The sequence below is a fragment of the Pantherophis guttatus genome, chromosome 17 (genome assembly GCF_059756535.1).
Source record: "Pantherophis guttatus breed Tessera chromosome 17, ASM5975653v1, whole genome shotgun sequence".
In the NCBI taxonomy this organism is placed as follows: Eukaryota; Metazoa; Chordata; class Lepidosauria; order Squamata; family Colubridae; genus Pantherophis; species Pantherophis guttatus.
The window spans coordinates 10,923,722-10,949,135 of NC_142079.1; the positions used below are offsets into that span (position 1 = coordinate 10,923,722).

At 44.0% G+C, this 25,414-nt stretch overlaps 2 protein-coding genes across 9 annotated transcripts in view; one reads left to right on the top strand and one right to left on the bottom strand.

The window, feature by feature from the left end:
• The window catches only part of GALNT9 (polypeptide N-acetylgalactosaminyltransferase 9), a 351,950-nt gene extending 340,360 nt beyond the window's left edge, over window positions 1-11,590 (top strand). For all 4 annotated transcript variants that reach the window (XM_087880276.1, XM_060683834.2, XM_087880275.1 and 1 more), the window contains 5 exons: window positions 693-878; window positions 1,456-1,593; window positions 3,928-4,023; window positions 4,630-4,797; window positions 10,297-11,590. In XM_087880276.1, the coding sequence (XP_087736402.1) occupies window positions 693-878; window positions 1,456-1,593; window positions 3,928-4,023; window positions 4,630-4,797; window positions 10,297-10,443 (735 nt within the window). In that variant the 3' untranslated portion in view covers window positions 10,444-11,590. The remainder of the gene's footprint in view (window positions 1-692; window positions 879-1,455; window positions 1,594-3,927; window positions 4,024-4,629; window positions 4,798-10,296) is intronic.
• NOC4L (nucleolar complex associated 4 homolog) overlaps window positions 10,596-25,414 on the bottom strand; it is a 73,852-nt gene continuing 59,033 nt past the window's right edge. For 2 of the 5 annotated variants that reach the window (XR_015730270.1, XR_015730276.1), the window contains exon 17: window positions 21,807-23,762. The gene's annotated coding sequence lies outside the window, so the exon portion shown is untranslated. Of the gene's footprint in view, window positions 10,826-19,240; window positions 19,751-21,806; window positions 23,763-25,414 lie in introns of those variants that run through there. The other 3 variants (XR_015730272.1, XR_015730271.1, XR_015730273.1) reach the window with 3 other exon arrangements.

Genomic DNA, 25,414 nt, shown 5'->3' on the forward strand with positions numbered 1-25,414 from the left:
TGGCTACAGTCATTCTTTGTGTGTGTGTGTGTAAAAAAGTTTTTTAATTTTTTTTTAAGACAAACATTTAGTACATCATTCATTTCTTCCATGTGCCATCTCGGTGTTATCTCCAAAAACTTCTTCTTTTCTCTTATCTCTTCTATCTTCGTTCTCGCCAAGTCCATTACAAAAATTTCCCACTAATGTAATGTTCTAGTTGTAACATTTTTTATCTATCTCTATTAAAGCTTATTTGTATATTTTTTTCTAACCAATAGTAAAATTGATTCCATATCTTAAAATATTCTGAGTCTTCTCTTTCTTTTATCATCATAGTTAATCTGTTCATTTCTGCACAAACTAAAAATTTTCTTAATTACTTCTCCCTCTGAAGGTATATTCTCTGCTTTCCAATTTTGTGCATAAACAATCCTTGCAGCTATTATTACATGTATAATCAAATATATATTGTCTTTACTAATTTTCTCTGGTAAGATACCCAATAGGAACAGCTCTGATTTTAAGTCTATATGTTGTTGTATCATTTCCTCCGACCGTAATTTAATTTTATTCCAATAGTTCTTTGCTTCAGGGCGTGTCCACCACATATGATAATATGTACCTGGTAACTGGTGGCATTTCCAACTGGCTACAGTCCTTCTCAATGACCAATTTTATCCGTCATATAACAGGCTTAACTTTTCCCACAGGTCTGGCAGTGTGGCGGGAGCATGGAAGTCCTGCCTTGTTCCCGGGTGGCTCATATTGAACGCACCAAGAAACCTTACAACAACGACATTGACTATTACGCAAAGCGCAATGCCCTACGTGCTGCTGAAGTGTGGATGGACGACTTCAAATCCCACGTGTACATGGCATGGAACATACCAATGACGGTAAGGGGAGGACAAGGCCTCTTTCCCACAAGTGGAACATTCCTGAATTCTGCTTATCAGCCAAGATAGTAGACAGGTCACCAACTTGGCGAAACCTCTCCTGAAGTACCTCTGCCTTTTATGATACCGCTCTAGCCTCCCTTCCCGATTCTGCTGAGATTTAATTAATATTTATTTCTGGTTTTTAAACAGCATCTGTAGATTCAGAAGCTGCTTACACGGCTTAGGAAGGAAGGAGGGAAGGGAAGGGAGGAAAGGAGGGAGGGAGGAAGGAGAGGGGAGGGGAGGGAGGGAGGAAAGGAGGAAGAGGGAGGGAGGGAGGAAAGGAAGGGAGGGAGGAGAGGGAAGGAAGGGAGGGACGGAGGAAGGGAGGAAAGGAAGGAAAGAGAGGGAGGGAGGGAAGGGAAGGAAGGAAAGGAAAGGGAGGGTGGAAAGGAAGGAAAGGGAGGGGGAGGGAGGAAGGAAGGGGGATTGGGTAGGTTGGTAGAAGAATGGGGCTGTAGACCAAGTCAACGATTGTGTGAACTGGAGAACAAGCTGGTAGAATCTGGTTTTGTGGTTTGATTCTGTTTCACAGAACCCTGGCGTTGACTTTGGAGATGTGTCAGAAAGGGTTGCTTTACGGCAACGTCTGCAGTGCCGGAGTTTTAAGTGGTACTTGGAGAACGTCTATCCTGAAATGAGGGTTTACAACAACACCATCACCTACGGAGAGGTAACATGTGAATTCCCATCTCCCCAATCTATCGTTCTTTTTTGTGTTAGTCTGGACTGGTTTGGCTCGACTAAAGAAAAGAAGAATTAGGGGTGACGTGATAACAGTATTCCAGTATTTGAGGGGCTGCCCCAAAGAAGAGGAGGGTCAACTTCTTCTCCAAAGCATCAGAGGGGGCGCAAAGCGCGTGAGAGAAGCGAACCGGTAGTAACACTGGTTACAACCCACCATTGCCCAGCTGGCTTTCTTGTCTAAAGTGGGAACTGGAACTCACCATCTCCAGGTGATCGGCCCAAAGTCACCCAACTGGTTATCATGACTAAGACAAAACTAGAACCCACTGTCTCCTCGTGATTGGTCCAAAGTTACCCAACTGGCTTTCATGTCTAAGGCAGGACTGGAACTCAGAGTCTCAGGTGATTGGCCCAAAGTCACCAAGCCAGCTTTCAGACCTAAGGCAGGACTAGAATTCCCCATCTCCTGGTGATTGGCCCAAAGTCACCCAACTGGTTATCATGACTAAGACAGAACTAGAACTCACTGTCTCCTTGTGATTGGTCCAAAGTTACCCAACTGGCTTTCATGTCTAAGGTGGCACTAGAACTCCCCCTGTCTCCTGGTGATTGGCCCAAAGTCACCCAATTGGCTTTCATGCCTAAGGGAGGACTAGAACTCCCCGTCTCCTGGTTTCTAGCCGGGTGCCTTAACCATTAGACCAAAACTGGTTCTCTATATAAGTGAGGCTGCAGAGCGATGTAGAGTCACATCGAAGGAAGTGTGTCCCCCCCCCCACTCCAGCTGAAAAACACCCCCCATAAATTCAGAAATCATCCTCAAGTGCAAGAATCTACCTTAAGAATCAGGTAGGCACAAAGAGAAGGAAGCTCCTTTCAACGGGGGAAAGGCAGTTTTTGAGAAATTGCCAAGACAATTTTTGGCTTGGCGGCGAATATTTATGCTGCCCAGCTGTAATTGCTAATCAGGTTAGGAGTGTGATGTATAACCAGGCACCTTCTCCCTGCTTGTCTCCCAGAATTGCCGATTTCGAAGATAGCTTCCCCGTTATTATTTTTATTTCCCCCCCCCCATTAAGCCTTGTTGTCTTTGGCCTCTTGTCAACGGAGGAACTAAATATACGAGGAAGGATATAAAACATACCGAGAGGTTGTAAAAATATATTTCCCATCCATCCAAACACTCTATTTATTTATTTATTTATTTTTGAAAGCCTGGGTCGTAAAAAATAACCAGGACAGCTTCACTGCTGAATCACACTCGGTGTCGTAAAAAAGACACTGGTTCCCATTTTAAATGCTGGCAGCGCATTTCGGGGAACGCGAAGGACTCCGTGCTTCCTGACCTCGGGAATTTGTGATGGGCAATGAAACGGTATTTTATCTCAGTCTTTCAGAGGAGAAGATTCACATAACTCCTGAGATGCTCATCTCATCGAGCCTCGAGTTTGATTCTGGAGAGTTTTACCTTATTTATCTTCGGTTTTATGACTCTCGGTGAAGATGCCGATTTTAAAGGACTCTCGGCTGGGAAATGGGATAAGAACGCATCCATCTGCAACCGTTTGGGTTTTGATTTCTGGTTTATCACAGTGGAAGGAAGCCAGGCACTAGTTAGAGAGGAGACAGTGTGATGTCATGGTTTTGGGAGTTGGGAGATGGGTTGAGTCTCCATCCATGACCAAAAAGGTCAGACCAACTTCAAAGAATTCATCAATTACCAAAGTGGAAAAAATGTTTTAGATGCACCTCTTTCTTTCTTTCCTTTTCTTCCTTCCTTCTTCCTTCCCTCCCTCTCTCTCCCACTCCCTCTCTTTTTCTTTCTTGTCCAGTTGTCTCTTGAAAAAGCACTTTTGGGACAACCATAACTTGGATGACTGAAAATCTTCATAGACTTACACTCTCTCTCTCCCTCCCCTCTTCCTTCCTCTTTTTCTTCCTTCCTTCCTTCCTTCCTCCCTTTTTCTTTCTTTCTTTTCTCTCTCTCTCTCTCTCTCTTCCTTTCTTCCTTCCTTTCTTTGCAAGGGAAGAAAACTTGAGAAACTTAAGGGAGATTTTGGCATTGAGAAAATGTAGCTTGAATAAATAATATTTGTCTTGCATATATAGATGAGTTGGATCATTTCCCTTAACGCCGTTTCTCTTCTCTCTCTTTTCACTTTCTCGCTCTTCCTTCCTTTCTTCCTCTCCTTCTTTCTTCCTTCTTTCCTTCCATTTTTTCTCTTTCTTTCTTCTTCTTTTCTTCTTCTTCTCCTTTCTTTCTTTGTCTGTCTGTCTGTCTTCTTTCACTTTCACCTATCTACCCTGGGTTTGATTTCAGGTACGCAACAGCAAAGCTAGTGGCTACTGCTTGGACCAGGGTGCAGAAGATGACAATAAAGCAATCCTCTATCCATGCCACGGAATGTCTTCCCAGGTAAAAAACACACCTTTGGATGTTCTTTTGAGGTTAAGTGAGACCTTCACCTTGGAGGAGGAGAACTGATTCTCAAGCTAGGTTTGGGGCTGGAGGTTTAGCAAGGCAGCACGAAGTCTTGGGGAACGTCTAACCAAACTAGAGGCACATTTGATGAAAAACAGGCCTGCGTCCAGTGGTGGGATCCTCCAGGTTTAACAACCAGTTCGGTGATCGCGCAATTTGCGCGTGCCCATGTCTGACATGCACTTTCAAGAAATCTTCACTTCCTGGTTTCTTTGGAGGAGTAACTCAGCTGATTTGCGCAGCAATCTGCTCTACCGTGCAAATCAGCTGAGAAGATAAAGGTCGGAAAACAGCACGGGCAGGCGGATGGGCCCATCTGAAAGTTGGGCTGATTGTTGTAGCTACCAGTTCGCCCGAACTGGTAGAATCCCACCCCTTAGCCACAAAGTCAAGACTTCATGGGTTTGGGTGAGGAGGAACAATTTTAAAGAGGAGGGGATTTGAAATGAGAGCTCAATTTTTAGCAGCTCTCTTGTTGCATTTGTGGTTATGCTGGACTTAACTGCGGTCTTATTACCTTTGATTTGGTTTCGGTCTCAGCTTGTCCGTTACAGCACCGAAGGATTGTTGCAACTGGGCCCGTTGGGATCCACAGCGTTCCTACCCGACTCAAAATGTCTCATAGATGATGGGAAAGGAAGGACCCCAGCACTGAAGAAATGCGAAGATACGCTGAGACCAACCCAGCGACTCTGGGACTTCACACAGGTATGACAGGCAGGTCGGAATATACAGATACGAGAGATACTGATAGAAGAGGATATTTGTAGCTGAGGGATGAACTGTGGGGTTCTTGGTGCTCTCTGAGCTTGGTTGCTTTCTTGCAGACGTTTCATGACCCAACTAGGCAACATTATCAGTGCTAGAAGAGAGTGAAGTTTGCAAAATGGAGGAGGAGTGGGGGTAGGGAGGAGGAGAAGAATGTAGTAGGAGGAGATGAACTGTAGGCTCCTTGGTGCTCTATCAGCTGTTTTTTTGAAGAAGTTTCATGACCCAACTAGGTAATGTCTTCAGTGCTATCAGTTTGTCCTCACTCTCTTCTAGCACTGATGATGTTACCTAATTGGGTCATGAAACATCTGCAAGAAAACCACCAAGCTCAGAGAGCACCAAGGGCCCCACAACTATGTGAGGAACTGAACGAGAATTTTTATTCTGTTCAAGTATTAACACTTCCTAAGTCATTGCCAATTTATTGCCTTCCAAATGTATTGAGATTCCTGTTCCTACAACTCTCAACCACCATGGGAGTTGAGAAGCCTGGAAATTCCATGGGATTCTGGGAGCTGTGTGAATGCTGAGGATTCTGGGAGTTCTCGGAAATTCTGGGAGCTGAGGATTCTGGAAGTTCACTGGAATTTTGGGAGCTGAGGATTCTGGGAGTTCTCAAATTCTGGGAGCTGAAGATTCTGGGAGTTCTCAAATTCTGGGAGCTGAGGATTCTGGGAGTTCACTGGAATTCTGGGAGCTGAGGATTCTGGGAGTTCTCAAATTCTGGGAGTGAGGATTCTGGGAGTTTTTGAATTCTGGGAGCTGAGGATTCTGGGAGTTCTCGAATTCTGGGAGGTGAGGATTATAGGTGTTTGATGAATTCTAGGAGCTGAAATGGAGGCTGAAATGAAATTGGACTTACATCTCTAACCAGCATGGAGGGTACCACGTCAGGAAAGGGAAACATACATGAAAAGGGACACACGCACTCACATGTAGAAATATTCCCCAGCTGGTTCCTATTATTATGAAGAATCTCAAACAATTTGATTTTCCATTTAAAGGAAATAAAGCAATCAGTCATTTTGATTACATTTTTTTTTTGACTCTTCTCTTGGTGCCTCCAAGCAATGCCAGTCCCTAACAGAAGATTCTGTGTTTTGAAGGAGAAAGCTGCATATTTAACTCTTCCCTCACTTGTCTTTTTTTCACTCACCTCTTTGAGGCAGCCTTTTCCTCTTGTTCACATTTTGAAACACACAAAGCCAGGCATTTAAATTCTTCTCCACACCAGCAAGTAACATCGTAAGTCAGGTCTCCACATTCTCCTTTTTTGGGAAAATCCAATATTCTAGCTATCTCCTTCTCCATTGTAACAGTCAGCAGAGTCATCCCAGTGCACCAATTTTTCTTTCCCTTCTAAATCCTACAGCGTCTAATTTCCATATTTTGCTTTTTTTTTTCTTTCTTTCTTTCCCATTTTCATCAGAGATAGGAGGGTGTTCCCTTCCTCGCTCCATCTAGTAGTAACTGAAGTCCTATTCAGGTCTGCCTGCGAATTTGAGAGTTCAGAGGCCTGGGACCTAATATGTTCTGATCGTGATCCTTGCTAAGAATGACGTAGTTAAATGTATCTCTAAATATATTTAGAACAGGGCTGAAATCCAGCAGGTTCTGGAGAACCGGTAGCGGAAATTTGGAGCAGTTCGGAGAACCAGCAAATACTACCTCTGGCTGGCCCCAGAGTGGGGTGGGAATGGGGATTTTGCAGCATCCTTCCCCTGGAGTGGGGAGGGAACTGCCGATCTTCTGACTGACAAGCTCAGCGTCTTAGCCACTGAGCCACCGCGTCCCTTTGAATCTAGTTAGTACTAGTCTATTATTTAAGGTTCTGACTTGATCATGTTATAAGACATTCAATGGTCACACGGATCACTTCCCTGCTAAAGCCAACCGGAAGTCCCTATCTTGTTCTACTGTGATGGCTCCTCTAATTCTTTTTATTTATTCTTTTTAATTGAAAAATTTTAAAAAGTTTACATATATATCCCCCCCTTCCCCAACCCTCCCCCTCCCACCCACCCCCCTCCCTACTTCCCAGAGCAAAATACAGGGTATAACATTCAACAATCATAATCTAACATAGTCTAATTAATTATAACCTCTTACATCCCTGTAATACTTTAACTCCCCATTTACCAAACTAAATTTGAATACATAATAACATCTCTCTATCTATTCATAAGCTATTTGAAATTTTTTAGTCCGATATTTACTTTGAATATAATCTATTCATCTTCCCCATTCTATCATATATTTCTCATTTGAATAGTCCTTCAAATACGCTGAGATCTTCGCCATCTCTGCTAAGTTTGCTACTTTTAATATCCAATATACTATCTTGAATAGTAGGCAAATCTTCCTGCTTCCAATACTGCACCACCAACAATCTTGCTGCAGTTATTAAATTCAGGATCAAATTAGTCTCTATAACCATACAATCCGTGATTATACCCAACAAAAATAACTGTGGAGTAAACTTTATCCTCTTTTTAAGAATATTTTGAATAATCCACCAAATTTTTATCCAGAGAAGGAGAATATTCTTACAGTTACAGATGAGCAAAGGGAAAGATTGAATCAACTGATATCCGAGAGGAAATTTTACTGGCAATTAAGCAGTTAAAAGTTGGTAAGACCCCTGGTACAGACGGATTGACAGCGGCTTATTACAAAAATTTACAATTGGAAATGGTAGAACCCCTTAGGGAATTATTCACTAGAATACAATTGGGAGGAGGGGTACCACCATCTTGGAGAACAGCCTTTATTTCTGATTCCGAAGGAAGATCAAGACCATACCCAGCCAAAAAATTATAGGCCTATATCATTACTTAATACAGACTATAAGATTTTTGCTAAAATATTAGCAAGTAGGTTAATATCAGTTATGCAACAAATGATCCATAATGATCAATCTGGTTTTATACATGGGAGACAAGTGAAAAATAATGTAAGGCAAATTGTTAATATATTGGAGTATTTGGAAAGGAACAACCAAGTCCCTGTGGTGCTTATATTTTTGGATGCAGAAAAAGCGTTTGATCGATTGAACTGGCAATTTTTATTGAAAATGGTGCAGAAGTTGCAGTTTGGAGAATGTTTTACAAAATCTATTAAGGCAATATATCAAGAACAGACAGCGCAAATAGTAATCAATGGTAGTTTAACAGAAACTTTTAAAATAGAAAAAGGAACAAGACAGGGTTGTCCCCTGTCCCCATTACTGTTTATTTTAATGTTGGAATTATTGTTGAACAAAATACGTGACTCTGATAAGATACGGGGAATTAAGATTAGGCATCATGCCTATAGATTACAAGCATTTGCAGATGACTTGGTTGTAACCTTAACTCATCCAGTGAAATCAGCTACAGGTTTAATGGAGATAATTAATCACTATGGTCAAGTATCTGGGTTTAAAATAAACATTGGGAAAACAAAGATGATAACTAAAAATATGACAATAAATCAAAAAGAAGAATTAGAAAGAGTAACAGGATGTGAGATAGTTAAAAAGGTTAAATATTTATGAGTTTATATTACAACTTCAAGTGGGAAATTTTATAAGTATAATTATGAATTGTTATGGCATAAAATACAGACAGAGATGGATAATTAGAAAAAATTACAACTGTCTTTGTTGGGTAGAATAGCAGTAGTAAAAATGAATGTTTTGCCTAAGTTTTTATTCCTTTTTCAAATGATACCAATACTTAAAAAGGATGCGAACTTGGAAGAATGGCAGAAGGGCATTAATAATTTTGTTTGGGCAGGGAAGAAACCAAGGGTTAAATTAAAAATAATGCAAGACATACGTGAAAGAGGAGGTTTGAAAATGCCCAATTTAAAATTATACTATGAAGCAGCTGTTTTATCAGCAATTAGTGATTGGATTAATTTAACAAATGAAAGAATATTGAATATAGAAGGATATGATTTGGTTTACGGCTGGCATGCTTACTTAGTGTATGATAAGAAGGTTGATAGGACTTTTAAAAGTCATATATTAAGGAATGCTTTATTGCGTGTCTGGAAGACATATAAATATGAATTAAATGACAAGATACCTATATGGACAGTACCCAGACACGTGATAGAGAATATAAGTATAAAACAAAGACAGGATGCAATTACATATAAAGAAATTCTTAACACAGAGAGAGGTATATTAAAGTTAAAGCCTTTGAGGGTATTAAAGGAAGAAAGGGTAATCCAAACTTGGTTTCAGTATGCACAATTACAAACTAGATGGAGAAAAGATCAGAACATTGGTATCATACAAAGTGAAGAAAATTTGGTAAAACAAATTAGAGACCAGAGTCAAATGCATATAAAAAGGTTGCATAATATATTGCTAGAAACAGACTCGGAAACAGAGTTAGTTAAGGATTGTATGATAAAACGGGCACAAAACTTTGAACAACCGATAATGATGGAAACATGGGAAAAGATATGGGTTAGAAATGTAAAATTTACACAAGCGCAAAACTTGAGAGAAAACTTTTACAAAATGTTTTATAGATGGCATTTAGATCCCAAAAAGTTAGCTTGTATGTACCCGAATTTACAATCTAAATGTTGGAGATGTGATTGTGATGACGCTACTTATTTTCATGTATGGTGGACTTATAAAAAGGTTAAAGCTCCTCTAATTCTTGAGCTCACTTTACAGAAAATTTTGGGACCAGTGCTAACTTGTTAGGTGTATCCTCTTTTTAAAATTTTGCACAATCCTTCCCTCAGTTTGATCTCAGTCGAAGGCCAATAATAAAACTGTGAGGGTCAAAGAATCGAGGCCAGGAAAAGATCTAAGATAGATATTGTCAAGGTTCCAAGGTTCCAATCATAAACCTCGAGCCAAGCTTCAAAAGAAATCCAGTCATTTATTAGGAGCTTCATGTCGGCAAGTTCCCAAGTGAAGCCAGCTCTGACCCTACGTAATTTACGCTCCAATTATGACCCTGTTTCCCCCCTCCCCCCAGGGTGTGTCATCAATTACATTCGCCAACAAAGCAATTTCTCGGGTTGTAGAGGTCACTCCCCTCCGGCTACTGTAGGTATCCCTGGGATACAGCCTTGACAGAGATAAGCGTGGAATGTGCATCTGTTTTTGGCTGCTGTGCAGTTTCGCCAGTTTCCCATCCCCCTGGCCTATGGCAACTCGAGAACAGGCCAGGGATGCTTTGCGAGTTGACAGATATATCATCAGCTGCTTAACAATGCTGGGATTTGACCTCCTTAATGAAGATCATCTTCTCTGCATTTTTTATGAATATCATTTTGGAATTCTACTTTGCCAAATCGATGGTAGGGTTTACAAAAGAGCCTTAATCCTGCAATAGGTTTGGGGTGATTTGTATTATTTTGCTTTTCTTTGCCTGTCTTTGAAAAAAGGATGAGAGCTTACAATCCTTCATCTTCCTCCCTTTACAGAATGGACCCATCATCAACCGAGATACTGGACGGTGTCTAGAAGTAGAAATGTCAAAAGATGCCAACTTTGGACTTAGATTGGTAGTACAGAGATGCTCGGGGCAAAAATGGATGATCAGAAACTGGATAAAACATGGAAGGCATTGATTTCCAAAGCTTCAAAGGACAAGGACTTCTCTTCTCCAAATCCCATGTGCTTAATCTCTCCGATGGTCGTAGATTAAGTAGGATTCCGATGAAGAAACCATGATGGCTCTAAGAAGGAGGCCAGAGTACAATTTTGGGGGTGTTATTCTTACTTTTTTTTTTTTTAAGGAACAATGTGGCCTTGTCGATGTCGAAAAAGCTGACATGTCAAGGAAAAGACTAATGTAGGACTCGTTCCTTTTATAGACTTAGTTGGGTTGACTCTAAAGGAGGTTCCATCTAGTGGACCTTCTCACCTGCCTCATGTCAATCAGAAGTGACCGCCCCCCTCAACCGTTCCTTGTGTCGTTGGGCGACCAAGAAAGTTTTCTCGTGTTTCTTTCTGATGGATAAGAGAGAGAGAGAGAACAGACAATAGAATCAAACTTTGCTTTGGGTCTCATGGAATTGCGGGTGGGAGAGAGAACAGGGAGGGTAGCCATACTGGGGATGGATTTGGTAGGATGGATGGATCTCGTGCCTCGCTGAAGACGCTCCTGTTCCAGGCGGATTTTGTAGCTTTAAATTGCTGGCTGGCTGCACACAACCCTTTTGTGGTGAACAGACCCATGTGCCTTGTCTACTTGTGCTTCCTATCCTGGGGAACTGGGAAGTCACACACAACTTCAGCATGTCTGATGAAACTCTTTCAAAAGCACCCCAAAAGGCAACAGCGAATACCCTGTAAATAAATTACACTGCCCTTCCCCCACACCCCACCCCACAAAATACACGTTCTGTTTCCAGCAAATTGACTTGGACGCCGGCTGATCACAAGAGCGTCGCAATTTCTTGGAATGGGAAGATGGATGTTGTGTGTTTCGGCCCTACCGTCACATCAACCTGCAGAAGGGATGCTGGGAGGCGAGAGGTGCTTTGATTGGGGTGGGGTGGGGTGGAGGGGTCTATCACACCTGCGATGTTCAAACGGTTACCTGCAACCCCAGGTTTAAAGGGGCCACTTCTTAGGGACTTTCCAAACATTTCTGTCAAATTGTAATTTTCCCCCCCCAAATGGGTTGGAATAAGGGGCATTATTCAATGCCCTGGGGGATTCATCCCATCGGCTGCATTTCATTCATCTGGCATTAAATTTTAATTCACCGTATTGATTTCCGTCCTAGCAGCATTTGCTTTTTCTGGTAGGGCTACTCAACATTTAAGTGCAGGGAGTCCTCGACTTAACAAACAGTTCATTTAGTGACAACGGCACTGAAAAAAAGTGATTTACGGCCATTATTCTCACGAGCATTGCAGCGTCCCCGTGGTCACGAGATCAAAATTCAGACGCTTGGCCACTGACTCATATTTACGATGGTCTTGGGGGGGGTCACGTGATTACCCCTTTTGCGACTGTCTGACAAGCAACGTCAACGGGAGAGCCAGATTCGCTTAACAAAGCATATAAATCAAATTAAAAAAAAAAAAAAAACGGGTCACTAACTGAGCAACTGCAGTGATTCACTTAGCACCCGTGGCAAGAAAGGTCGCAAGACGGGGCAAAACTCCCTTAACCTTAATGTCTTGCTTAGCAACAGAAATTTTGGGCTCTCTTGTGGTCATAAGTTGGGGACTACCTGTGCAGCTTTTGAGAGTGGTTGGCGTCAGAGCTCCCACAGGAGATGGTTTTGGATCTGAATGGCGTAGCCTTAAGAAACAGAAACAGATTAACAGAGTTGGAAGGGACCTTGAAGGTCATCTAGTCCAACCCCCCACCCAAGCAGGAGACCCTGCACCATTTCTGACAGACGGCAGTCCAGTCTCTTCTTGAAAGCTTCCAGTGAAGCTCCCACAACTTCTGAAGGAAACTTCTGTTCCATTGGTTCATTGCTCTCACTGTCAGAAAACTTCTCCTTATTTTCAAGTTGAATCTCTCCTTGATCTCTTCTATCCATTATTCCCTGTCTGGCCTTCGAGTACCTTGGCAAATAGCTTGACCCCCTTCCTCCTCTCTGTGACAGCCTCTCAAATATTGGAAGACTGCTCTCCTGTCTCCCCTGGTCCTTCTCTTCACTAGACTCGCCAGGCCCAGTTCCTGCAACCGTTCATTGTAAGTTTTAGCCTCCAATCCCCTAATCATCTTGGTTGCCTTCACAAGATGTTGGCTTCAACTCCAGCCCAGTGGAAAAATATGTCTTTGATGCAAGTGGGGTGCAGCACCGATCTTCGGGAGAACTAGTTCGGAGGCTGACAGCTTTGGTTCCTGCAGTCAGATCCCATCAAAGGTATTTCTAAGCTCGTGTACCAATCAGGGCTTATATATATATATATATATACATATATGTATACATATACATATACATATACATATACATATTGTTTCAGATGACATTCAGTCTTCTTCTCTGGAGACTACGGCACATCTCTTGCAATAAATCCACTCCTTTCTGTATGCCCACCTAATTTTCTGACCGGAATTAACTTGGACTTGTGTACATGTGTCGTGCTTTTCAAATCTGCAGATCACCGATCACGTGTCCGTTAGAAAAGAACAGACACGAGCTACGTGTGCCAGGAACTCAATTCGTTCACTAAGTGGCAGCAAGAGAGAGCAAAAGAGAGATCCAGGTTAGAATTAAGGAGAATTTTTGGACAGGGAGAGCAATTAATCAGTGGAACGGCTTACCTCCAGAAATTGTGGGTGCTCCATCACTGCAGGTTTTCAAGAAGAGATTGGACAACTATCTGTCTCAAATGGTAGAGTGTCTCCTGCTTGAGAAGAGGGTTGGACTAGAAGACCTCCAAGGTCCCTTCCAACTCTGTTATTCTAATTATGGCTTATTCTATCCACTTTGCATGGGACTTGAATCTAGTTAGGACTTGTTTATTTATTTGTCATATTTCTATGCCGCCCACTCTCCGAGGACTCTGGGTGGCTTACACCAAAGACAGTATACTAAATAGCATATTGCCCCCCAACAATCTGGGTCCTCATTTTATCCACCTCGGGAGGATGGAAGGCCGAGTCAACCTTGAGCCGGTGAGATTTGATCTGCTGAACTAGCAGTCAGCTGAAGTAGCTGCAGTACTGCACTCTAACCACTGCGCCACCTGTTGCTAGAATTTGGTGCTAACTGTGCACCAAATTGTGGTGCAAAATTTTGTGGGTAATGTCACTGCTTATAGACAGTGGTGAAATCTAAACTACTGGTTCTGTGGGCGTGGCTTGGTGGGGGGGGTAATGTGACTGGATGGGCGTGGCCAATTTTTTTTTAACCTTTAAAACCATTTTTTACATGTAAAACCATGTAAAAAATGCTTTCAAAAGGCTCTGACGATCCCAGCTGAGTTGCCTGACGATCAGGCAACTCATCTGGGATTATCAGAGCTTGGATGTCAGAGCTATTTAAAAGAAAAAAAACTTTTTTTCTTTTAAATGGCTGTGACGATCCCAGCTGAGTTGCCTGATCGGCAGGCAACTCAGCTGGGATCGTCAGAGTTTGGCTCGTCAGAGCCATTTAAAAGAGAAAAAAAAGGCTCTGATGATCGCACGGCTCAGCTGGGCATGGGAGGCGGGGACAGGGATTTTTGCTACCGGTTCTCCGAACTGCCCGCCATCGTTACCTACTCGCCTGAGCCGATCCGAACCGGGAGCATTTCACCCCTGCTTACAGAGTATAGAAATATTACTAACAGAATCTACTGCTATTCTCTCAAACGAAGTCATCCCTTTGTAAGTCTGAAAAGAAAGTTACCTGTTAATAATTTCTTCCCAATGGGCTCAGGAGTAGAATTGGAGGTCATGGGAAGTAGACTTGCCCATGGCTGCCTTTTTCAGTGGTTTCAGTCCAAGAACATTTGAGTATCGAATGGCTCCTCAGGAACGTTAGAACTTGGGTAGCTCCTCCATCTACAGAAGTTCGATCTTACCGTTCTCCAAAGAATTCTCAAGGGGATCTTGGCTTTCCAAAGCAAGAGATTTTCTGTAGAAGTCTTTGTAGAGAAATATTTCTACTCTAGGCCTTAAGGGCAGAATTTCCAGAAAAACGTCGGACACCAGAGAAAACCACCCTAAGCCTCTGTTCAATGAAGTGGATGCTCAAATGGAGAAAGATCAGACAGAATTACAGAGTTAGAAGGGACCTTGGAGGTCTTCTAATCCAACCTCTTGCTCAAGCAGGAGAACCTATACCCGTGACGGCGAACCTATGGCACGCGTGCTACAGGTGGCACACGGAGCCGTATCTGTGGGCACGCGAGCATTGCCCTAGGTCAGCTCCAGCACACATGTGCGTGCTGGCCAGCTGATTTTCGGGCCTTCTGGGCCCACCGGAAGTCAGGAAACAGGCCTTTTCCGGCCTCCGGGAGGCAGTGGGGAAGGCTGTTTTCACCCTCCCCAGGCGCCTAGAAAGGCTCTGGAGCCTGGGGAGGGCAAAAAACAGGCCTTCCGGTCCTACCAGAAATCAGGAAATGGGCTGTTTCTGGCCTCCGGGGGGGGGGGGGGCAGTGGGGAAGGCTGTTTTCGCCCTCCCCAGGCTCCTAGAAAGGCTCTGGAGCCTGGGGAGGGCAAAAAACAGGCCTTCCGGTCCTACCAGAAGTCAGGAAATGGGCTGTTTCTGGCCTCCAGAGGTCCTCTGGGGGTTGGGGAAGGCTGTTTTCGCCTCCCCAAGCCTCTGGAGCCTGGGGAGGGTGAAAAATGGGCCTACCGTGCCCACTGTGCCATCACGTGCCATAAACGGGGACAGCATGGGGGAGGTGAGGCGCATTGAATTATGGGTGTAGGCCCGCATGCGTGCGACCCCCACGTGCTCCCCCCACTTTTGGCACGCGATGGCAAAAAGGTTAACCATCACTGACCTACACCATTCCAGACAAGTATGTCCCGTCTCTTCTTGAACATCTCCCAATGATGAAGCACCTATGACCTGCTTCTGTATTTTGAAGAGAAGACCAAACAAGGCATCTCTGGAAGGAGAAGAGCGCTCTGCAGGCCATTGTACGTCCAATCTTCTATAGGACAACCTTACAGATCCATAAAAGGTTCGTGACGGTTCCAGAAATGGAAACGTGGGGAGAAGCCCTGCTACGTTGACCTCATTTCCAAAGCCCCCGTTTCCTCTTTTTGTTTCCGTGAGCCCTGTTTTTTTTTTTCCCGTCTCTGCAAAACAGCACGTAGATTTCTTTTATGGATGTTTTCCCATCTGGGGATGTCAGAGGTGAGAACTCATCTAGCCAAATGTGTGTGCCTAGTCAAAATTTATTCCGGCTCCGTTCGCCTTTTGCCCATCAGGGAAGCCAAAGGAGACACACACAAAATTCCCATCTCTGCCCAGCTCTTTTGCTCTTTAGAATTTTAATTAAGGGGTCCGGCGAGGTGAACAGGCAGCTCAGAAGTCTTGGGCCGAGATAATCATATCTTGGAATGCATAGATCCCCTCCGAGCTTTGGTGCAAGCTGATGTTTTAATAATACCTTCTTGTTCTAGAGATCTTCCTGAAAGCTGGAGAGCTTCAGAATACTGATTTGTTTGCTTTATAAATGGCTTTTCTCATTGGAGACCATGCCTGGAAAGAATCCGCCCTGACCGGAATGGTGAAAGACAGATTGTGATCCAATTAACCGATGCTAAATCGATCATCCCTCAGCCTTCCGCTGCAGTGCAATTTAGTTTTTTTGTTTAAAAAAAAAAATGGGTTTCCTCACCAGGAAATAAAAAAAATCTCCTAAAATCTAGCCCACCGTTCTCCTTCCCTTGACTTAATGTCTAATCTACCGTGTGGGGAATCCAAAATTTGGATGGCTTTAACAGATAAATAAATAAAAAGGACCACTTCTCCTTGGACAAAAGAAACAATGATGCTGAGCCAAGGGGACGACTGTATAGTTAAGGCAAGGAAGAGCACAGAGAAGAGCAACCAGGATGATGAGGGGACTGCAGGCTAAAACATACGATGAACGGTTGCAGGAACTGGGCATGGCTGGTCTAGTGAAGAGAAGGACCAGGGGAGACAGGATAGCATCTTCCAATATTTGAGGGGCTGCCACAGAGAGGAGGAAGGGGGTCAAGCTATTCTCCAAAGCGCCTAAAGGCAGGGCAAGAAGCAAGGTAGAGACAAATCAAGGAGAGAAGCAACCTAGAACTAAGGAGAAACAAAGTTTTTAAAGAAAAGATTGGACAGCCATTTATGTGGTTCTGGGCTTCTAAATTGGACTTGTAAGCTGGACCTAGGTTCCTTTTAACTCTGTTATTCTGTTAATCTGTGGAACTCTTGTCATCTGTCAAGGAAGAGAGGAAGGGAGGGAGAAAGGAAGGAAGGAAGGAAGGAAGGAGGGAGGGAGGGAGAGAGGGAAGGAAGGAGGGAGGGAGAAAAGGATGGGACAAGGGAGGAATGGAGGGAAGAAGGAAGGAAGGAAGGAAGAAGAGATGGGACAAGGGAGGGAGGAAGGAGAGAGGGAAGGAGGGAGGGGAGAAGGAAGGAATGGAGGGAAGGAGAAAGGGATGGGACAAGGGAGAGAGGGAAGGAAGGAGGGAGGGGAGAAGGAAGGAAGGAATGGAGGGAAGGAGAAAGGGATGGGACAAGGGAAGGAGGGAGGGAAGGAAGGGAGGGAAGAGGGAGGGAGGCAGGCAGGGAAGGAGGGAAGAAGGAAGGAAAGAAAGAAAAAGGAAGGAAGGAAGGAAGGAATGGAGGGAAGGAGAAAGGGATGGGACAGGAGGAATGGAGGGAGGAAGGAAGGAAGAAGGAAGGAGAGATGGGACAAGGGAGGGAGGCAGGCAGGCAGGGAAGGAGGAAGGAAGGGGAAAGAGATGGGACAAGGGAGGGAGGAAGGAAAGGAAGGAAGGAAGGAAGGAAGGAAGGAAGGAAGGAAGGAAGGAAGGAAGGAAGGAAGGAGAAAGGTGAATGACCTGTTCATTCCCATCTCCATTTTACTTTTTTTCATGGCTGAACACTTCCTGCTCCACGCTGTAAGACGCATTTCGCATTACCATTCTGTGAAACAGATTTCTTGTGATTGTCCTGGGAAGAGTTGATGATCTCATTTCACTCAGTGGTAAAGCAAAATTACTAAGCCTTCATTTCTGAATCACAGGCTTCTCTTCATGGCAGCAGGAAATCAAAGAGCAGAAAGGATGGCGGGAACTCCGAAGGAGAAACGTTAAAAAAAGAAAAGAATTTCACACTCCCTTGCAAAAGAAGGAACAGAGTGGCTTGGGCAGCTGAGAATTTGCCAAATTGTGACTTCCTTCCTCCCTCCCTCCCTCCCTCCTTCCTTCCCCCACCCTCCCCCCTTTCCTTCCTCTCTTCCTTCCTCCCTCTCTCTCTCCTTCCCTCTCCCTTCACCTCCCTCCCTCCTCCCCTCCCTCCACCTTTTCCTCCCTCCCCCTCCCTTCCTTCCTCCCACTTCTCCCTCCCTCCCTCATTCCCCCCTCCCCTCCCCCTCCCTCCTTCCCCCACCCTCCCCCTTCCTTCCCTCCTTCCTTCCTCCCCCCTCCCTCCCCCCTCCCTCCCACTTCTCCCTCCCTCCCTCCTTCCCTTCCTCCCTCCACCATTCCCTCCTCCCCTCCCTCCCTTCCTTCTTTCCTCTCTTCCTCCTTCCCTTCCTCCCTCCCTTCTTTACTCTATTCCTTCCTTCCTTCCCCCTCCCTGCCCTTCCCTCCCTCCCTCCCTTCTCTCCTTCCTTCCTTCCTGCCAAATTACATATATAATCTCACAAAGGGTTCTGCCATCCCTACAGTTATAATTATTTCTGGCCCATCTCCCACTGTTTACCTGCCTATTTATTGCAGAAAACACAAGCCTTTACATGTTTTTTACTCCCTGGTAACCCAGCTTCTCCCTTTCGGACACATCTCTTTACAGAATTTTCCCAAATAGCATGGATACAGCCAAGACAAGCTCCAGACCCCACATTTTTAATCCAACCTGCAATCAAACTTCTTATTATTGTTTTCTGGATCTCGGTTGCATTCAAGCTGAACCTTGGCGACCCTTGCCAACAAAATCAATACCCAGTCACATAGGGTTTTTTTAAAAATTATTATTATTACTACCTTTACTTGGTTGAGAAAAAGCCATGTTTTCTGCTGCTCCTTAAATAAAACACGGCTTGTTCTTCGAGACGCTTTCTGCAGAGTTGTGCCAAGTAATACAGATTTTATTAGGCTCTTCGCCTGACGCAATAAAACTCTGACACATTTTCCCTGACACTCAACATCCTTAACTACTAAATGTAGTAGAGTATTGACGAATCGGTGCTTAAAAACCACACTGTTCCAGTAACACCGTTCTTCTCCCAGATTCTTCTAACCAAGCCTGTAAAATAACACGTGGAATATATAAAAGGTAAAGGTTCCCCTCGCACATATGTGCTAGTCGTTCCCGACTCTAGGGGGTGGTGCTCATCCCCGTTTCAAAGCCGAAGAGCCAGCGCTGTCCGAAGACGTCTCCGTGGTCATGTGGCCGGCATGACTCAATGCCAAAGGCGCACGGAACACTCTTACCTTCCCACCAAAGGTGGTCCCTATTTTTCTACTTGCATTTTTTTTACCTGCTTTCAAACTGCTAGGTTGGCAGAAGCTGGGACAAGTCACGGGAACTCACCCCGTTACGCAGCACTAGGGATTTGAACTGCCAACCTTCTGATCGACAAGCTCAGCGTCTTAGCCACTGAGCCACTGCGTCCCTTTGTACTGTTGTTACTTTTTTTTTTTTTGGGGGGTACTATTTGTACTTTGGAATATATCGCTGGTAATTATTTCTCAGCTGATATCTCCATTTCCTGATCTCCATCCCTACAAAAAAGTCAATTGAAAGACTTGCTTTCTTTTCTTTTCTTTCTTTTTTTTTTTTTTCAAAAAGCCTGCTAAAATCTTACTTGGGTGACTGGTTTGATCCGTGTTTTAATTTATTCAGTTTGGAAGATGAGAGTCTTGAAGGAAAGAGGCGAGAGCTTTTTTTTTTTTTTTAAAGGAAAAGAAATACAAGGAATTCATAAGCAGGTCCCGTTGTCTTCCAATACTTTCCTTTTGTGTGTTTTTAGATTTTGCCAAAACGAGCATCTGAACCTGCTATGAAAATGCCCATGTTGCAGGTGAATTTCAATCTTTGCAAAGCTGCCAAAACTGGACATTCGATCTGCTGGCAATGCATTATTTTACCCCTCTGGATGGATGGATTCTGTGCCGTCAAATAGGTGTGGACTTTTAGCGATCATCTCAAGGTTGATCCATCTGATCCATCAGGTCATCCAACGGTGGCCCATCACTACTGCCATTGTCTCCGTCCATCTTGCTGCTAGTTTTTTAACAGGGATGAAGCTCCCATAACTTCTGAATGACAGAATGATAAGCAGATTAACAGAATTGGAAGGGGTCTTGTAGATCATCTAGTCCAACCCCCAGCCCAAGCAGGAGACCCTCCACCATTTCTGACAGATGGCAGTCCAGTCTCTTCTTGAAAGTCTTAAGTGATGAAGCTCCCACAACTTCTGAAGGCAACTTCTGTTCCATTGATTGACTGTTCTCAATGTCAAAATATGTCTCATTTCCAGGTTGAATCTCTCATTGATCAGTTTCCATCCATTATTCCTTGTCTGGCCTTAAGCTACTTTGGGAAATAGCTTGACCCCCTTCCTCCTCTCTGTGGCAGCCCCTCAAATATTGGAAGACTGCTATCCTGTCTCCCCTGGTCCTTCTCTTCCCTAGACTAACCAGACCCCAGTTCCTGTAACCTTTCATCGTACATTTTAGTCTCCAGTCCCCTACTCATCCTGGTTGCTCTTCTCTGCACTTTTTCTAGAGTCTCAACCTCTTTTTTATAGTGTGGTAATTAAAACTGGATGCAGTGATCTAGGTGTGGTCTTACTAAGGCTTTATAGAGTGGTATTAATACCTCCCTTGATCTTGAGTGTATCCCTCTCTTGAGGCAATTTAGGATTGCATTGGCTTTCTTGGCTGCCACCGCACACTACTGGCTCATATTAAATTGATTGTCCACTAAGACTCCAAGATCCCTCACAGTTACTGCTATTAAGCCTTGTTTCATCTAGTCTCTATGTGTACTTTTGGTTTTTCTTGCCTAAGTGTAAGACTTTCCTTTTCTCTACATTGAATTTCATTTTGCTAGATAGGGTGCAGGGTTGAAGTCTCTCAAGATCCATCTGGATCTTGAGCCTATCATCTGGGGTGTTGGCTATTCCTGACAGCTTAGTATCATCTATAAATTTGGCCAGTTATTCTCTCCTTCTCTTTCCTTTCATCTCTCCCAGCATCAGCGCCCTCACCAGAGAAATGTGCCTTCACACCATGTGTCTGAAGTAGGGCAATTTGAACTTGGACACTTGTGCCTTGAGTGAGTCCCATCGGTTGGTTGCTTTGACTCATCTCCTGGATTTCTGCTGATTACTCAGCCGTTAAAAGAACGAGATGGTTGCTAGGGAAAATAAGATGGTAACCTTCACTGGTAAATACAGCAACATCAGGACCATGATGCATCAAGATCTGGCCACCAAGATACAAAAAAGATGCTGAGACCATAGAAAAAGTGCAGAGACAAGCAACAAAGATGCTGAAGGATCTAGAGGTTAAATCGTACACTGAATAGCTAAGGGAAGGAGGCAGTGGTGAAATCCTCCATGGGCTGCCACCAGTTCACTGGTGTGGTGTGCACCAAATCCGCGCTGCACAAATGCGCATGCACAGTGTACACAGGGGTGAAATCTACTTACCTTCCCAACCGGTTCAGAAGTGCACACACCGTGCACGGACCCTCTGCACATGCGCAAAACCTTTCTCTCCATGCACAGAGAGTAAAAAACAGGTTACTTCCTGGTTAAAACCAGGAAGTAACAACAACCGGGCAGGTGGGCGGAGCCTTGCACCGCCATTGCTACCGGTTCTCCAAGCCACCCGCCACCATCGCTTCTTCTTCTTCTTCTTCTTCTTCTTCTTCTTCTTCTTCTTCTTCTTCTTCTCACCACCTCCTCCTTCTTCTTCTTTTTCATCTTCTTCTTCTTCTTCCTCCTCTTCTTCTTCTTCCTCTTCCTCTTCTTCTCCTTCGTCTTTTCTTCTTCTCCTCCTCCTCCTCTTCTCCTTCCTCTTTTCTTCTTCCTCTTCCTCTTCCTCTTCTTCTCCTTCATCTTTTCTTCTTCCCCTCCTCCTCCTCTTCTTCTTCTCCTCCTCTTCCACACCACCTCCTTCTTCTCCTTCTTCTTTTTCACCTTCTTCTTCTTCTTCTTCCTCTTTTCTTCTTCCTCTTCTTCTCCTTTTCTTCTCTTCTTCTTCCTCTTCTCCTCCTCTTCCTCAACACCACCACCTCCTCCTTCTTCTCCTTCTCCTCCTTTTTTCATCTTCTTCCTCCTCCTCTTCTTTTCCCCTCCTCTTCTTCTTTTTCATCTTCTTCCTCCTCCTCCTCCTCTTCTTTTCTTCTTCTTCTTCCTCTTCCCTTTCCCACCCCCCCTCCTCCTTTTGAGCCTGGCACCTGTTCAATTCTCTCTTCGGCCGTCTGCCTTTCCTCTCTGTTTCCACGTTCTCAGTTGCCGTAGATGCAAGTCCAATTAAGCAGAAGCCATCATAATCTGTCCGTGATCATCGCCCACAGATTCAAGGGGGCAGAACTCTTTCATGTGCTCGGCGGATTTGAAACATTCTGTTTTGCCCCTGGAGTAGCAGGCTTGCTGGGAACAAGAAACACAGGCCACGGAAAGGGGTCTTGTGAACCTTTCTTCTGAACTCGGCCTCTCACCTGGCAAAGCATAATAGAGCCTGCTCAAATCCAGCAGGCTTTTTTTTTCTCCCAAGGCCTTCTGGCTGTCAGATTCCACCATCCTGCCCTCATTGAAAACATTTTTGTTTTTTAACAAAACAAAACAAAAAAGCCAATCCACTCAGCAAAGAGCTCTGAGCTGCCTACGGAATAATCCTCAGAAGACTCCATGGGAAATTATATTCATCAAACTGCAGGGAGGGTGAATCTCTCCTCCCCCCCATCCCACCCCCCCCGTCACGTGGTCTTCACACCCTGCCGATTCCTGGAACCGCGTTTTTTTTTAAATAATTCTCTGCCTTTGTGTTGTTGTCTTTTGGCTTCGTTATCCAAGTTAGTCAGCTCTCGGCTTTGGGTAGATTTATTCCAAATGAAAACTAGTCGAAATACCTCCCTTTGCCAAGTCCAGCTGGAACCCTGGCTGCCTTCCAGATTAAATGTGTAGGACTACAATTTCCATTATCCCTTGCCAGGGTGGCAGTGGGCGAGCGATCAGTTCTGTCTTTCCCATCGATATAAAAATTATGTTTGTTTGGCTTTCTCAGGGGCTGACGTGCATGAAGCTTGGGGAAAGGTGGAAATAATAGAATAGAGTAGAGTAGAGTAGAATAGAGTAGAACAGAACAGAATAGAATGGGAATGGGAAGGGAGTGGAAGGGAAGGGAAGGGAAGGGAAGGGAAGGGAAGGGAAGGGAAGGGAAGGGAAGGGAAGGGAAGGGAACAAAACCAAACCAAACGAAGAGAAGAGAAGAGAAGAGAAGAGAAGAGAATTCTTTATTGGCCAAATGTGTTTGGATACACAAGGAATTTGTCTTTGGTGCATATGCTCTTGGTGTACATAAAAAGAAAAGATACATTCATCAAGAATCATAAGGTACAACACTTAATGATAGTCACAGGGAAACAGACAATATAAATCTTAAGGATACCAGCAACAAGGTTACAGTCATACAGTCATAAGTGGGAGGAGATGGGTGATAGGAACGATGAGAAGATTAATAGTAATGCAGCCTTAGCGAATAGTTTGACAGTGGGAATAATTTGTTTAGCAGAGTGATGGCGTTCGGGAAAAAACTTTTCTTGTTTCTAGTTGTTCTGGTGTGCAGTGGGTTAGGACAAAAACAGCAGGACAAGAAGCAATGGATGGAAACTAATCAAGCAGAGAAGCAGCCTAGAACTAAGGAGAAATTTCCTGACAGTGAGAACAATTAATCATCGGAACAACTTGCCTCCAGAAGTTGTGGGTGCTCCAACACTGGAAGTTTTGAAGAAGGGGTTAGATAACCATTTGCCTGAAGAGGTGTAGGGTTTCCTGCCTAAGCAGGGGGTTGGACTAGAAGACCTCCAAGTTCCCTTCCAACTCTGTTATTCTATTCTATTCTACCACCTGTACTAGGGGCAACCATTCCCCTCCTGCTAGAGAAGGGCGTAGGACGGTCAAGATTTAGGAAGTTGGAGGTCAATTATGGTCATAAATCGAGGATTACCTGTGTACTCCAAAGCTTGTCCGGGGTCCTTTGGATTCCAGAATCCCGACCCAACACGGGCGATGCATTCAACCAAGGTGAACCAGCCGAACTGCAGAAAATATACAAAAGGGCACAGGCTATTCTTAAATAGGACAGATGAGACTAATTTACATTCTGTAGCATCTTCGTTGGAAGGAAATGTGCCATAAATACCGGCGAAAGGGACCTAGCACTTCCTCTCCAGTGGCTTGTAAATGACACACTGCTAAAAAGGATGCAAATGAAATTAAAATAAGTAGCAAAAGAAAGAGAGAGAGGGAGAGAGAGAGAGAGAAAGAGAAAATAATCAAGACAAAAGGAAGATTGGGTACGTATGCAAATTAAGCAAGCAGGAAGGGGCGGGTGCATATTTGCATGCTTAAATATTTTCTTGATTAAGTCTAATGAACCTCTTCTTACTTAGGCACTTGGTTCTCGTAAGCAGCGTTTGGATTGTTCGCTCATGAATATTCAGATTTGGTTGTCCATTAGTTGACCAGTTCAAAGGTTACGGTAGCATTCATTTTTCTCAATTATGCATCTCAAAGAGAGTAACCCATTTGAGGTTCGAGAGAGGAATTCTGGCCCTCATCCACAGGGCCATTAGACCCTCTGAACATAGAGGAGCAACAAAGATGATTAGGGGACTGCCGTCTAAAACATATCAAAAGCGGTTGCTGGAATAGGGTTTGATGAAAAGAAGGACTAGGGTTGACACGATAGCGGCGTTCTAATATCTCAGGGGCTGCCACAAAGAAGAGGGAGTCAACCTTGGCGGAGCAGCGGACTAAAGTGCTGTTAAGTAGCACTTAGCTGCCAGCTGCCTGCAATTACTGTGAGTTCAAATCTCACCAGGGTCAAGGTTGACTCAGCCTTCCATCCTTCCGAGGTAGGTAAAATGAGGACCCGGATTGTGGGGGCAATAAGCTGAGTTTATATAAAAAAAGAACACCTCTTAGGGGGGGCCCGAAAGCCCTACTAAGCAGGTACATACGAAAGTATGAAGGCTATTGCTTAACGCATTGTAAGCCGCCCTGAGTCTCCGGAGAAGGGTGGCATATAAATCGAACCAATCAATCAATCAATCAATCAATCAATCAATAAACAAACAAACAAACCTATTCTCAAAAGCACCCGAGGAGAGACTAAATTGATTTTGAATTTAATATCAGCAGCTAGGCTGTTGGTAGCGCAATACTGGAAGAAGGACTCACTGCCTACTATTGAAGAATGGACATGGAAACTAGCGAATTTAGAAGAAATGGCGAAAATTTCAGCGTATCTGAAGGACTATACACAAGAAAAGATACATAACGGAATGGAGAAGATGGATTGATTATATTCAAAATAAGAATATATCAAATAGTTTATGAATGAACGTTAAATTCTAGCCATAGTGGAGTTAAGGTTTCAGGGGGGGATTTGGTAGTTTAAGAATAAGTTAGGTTAATTTAGCTTATGATTGTTAATTGAAATGCCCTGTATTTTGCTCTGGGAAGTCTGGGGGGGAGGGGGGGAGGGGAAGGGGGTGGGGGGGAATTTTCTTTGTAAAACTTTTCAATTAAAAAAAAAAAGCCCCTTGGAATGGTATAGGGTCTCCTACTTGAGCAGGGGGTTGGACTAGAAGACCTCCAATGTCCCTTCCAACTCTTATACATACAGGGTATCTTTCCAAAACCATAGCTAAAACAAGCCATCACATATTGTACAAACCCATGGTCT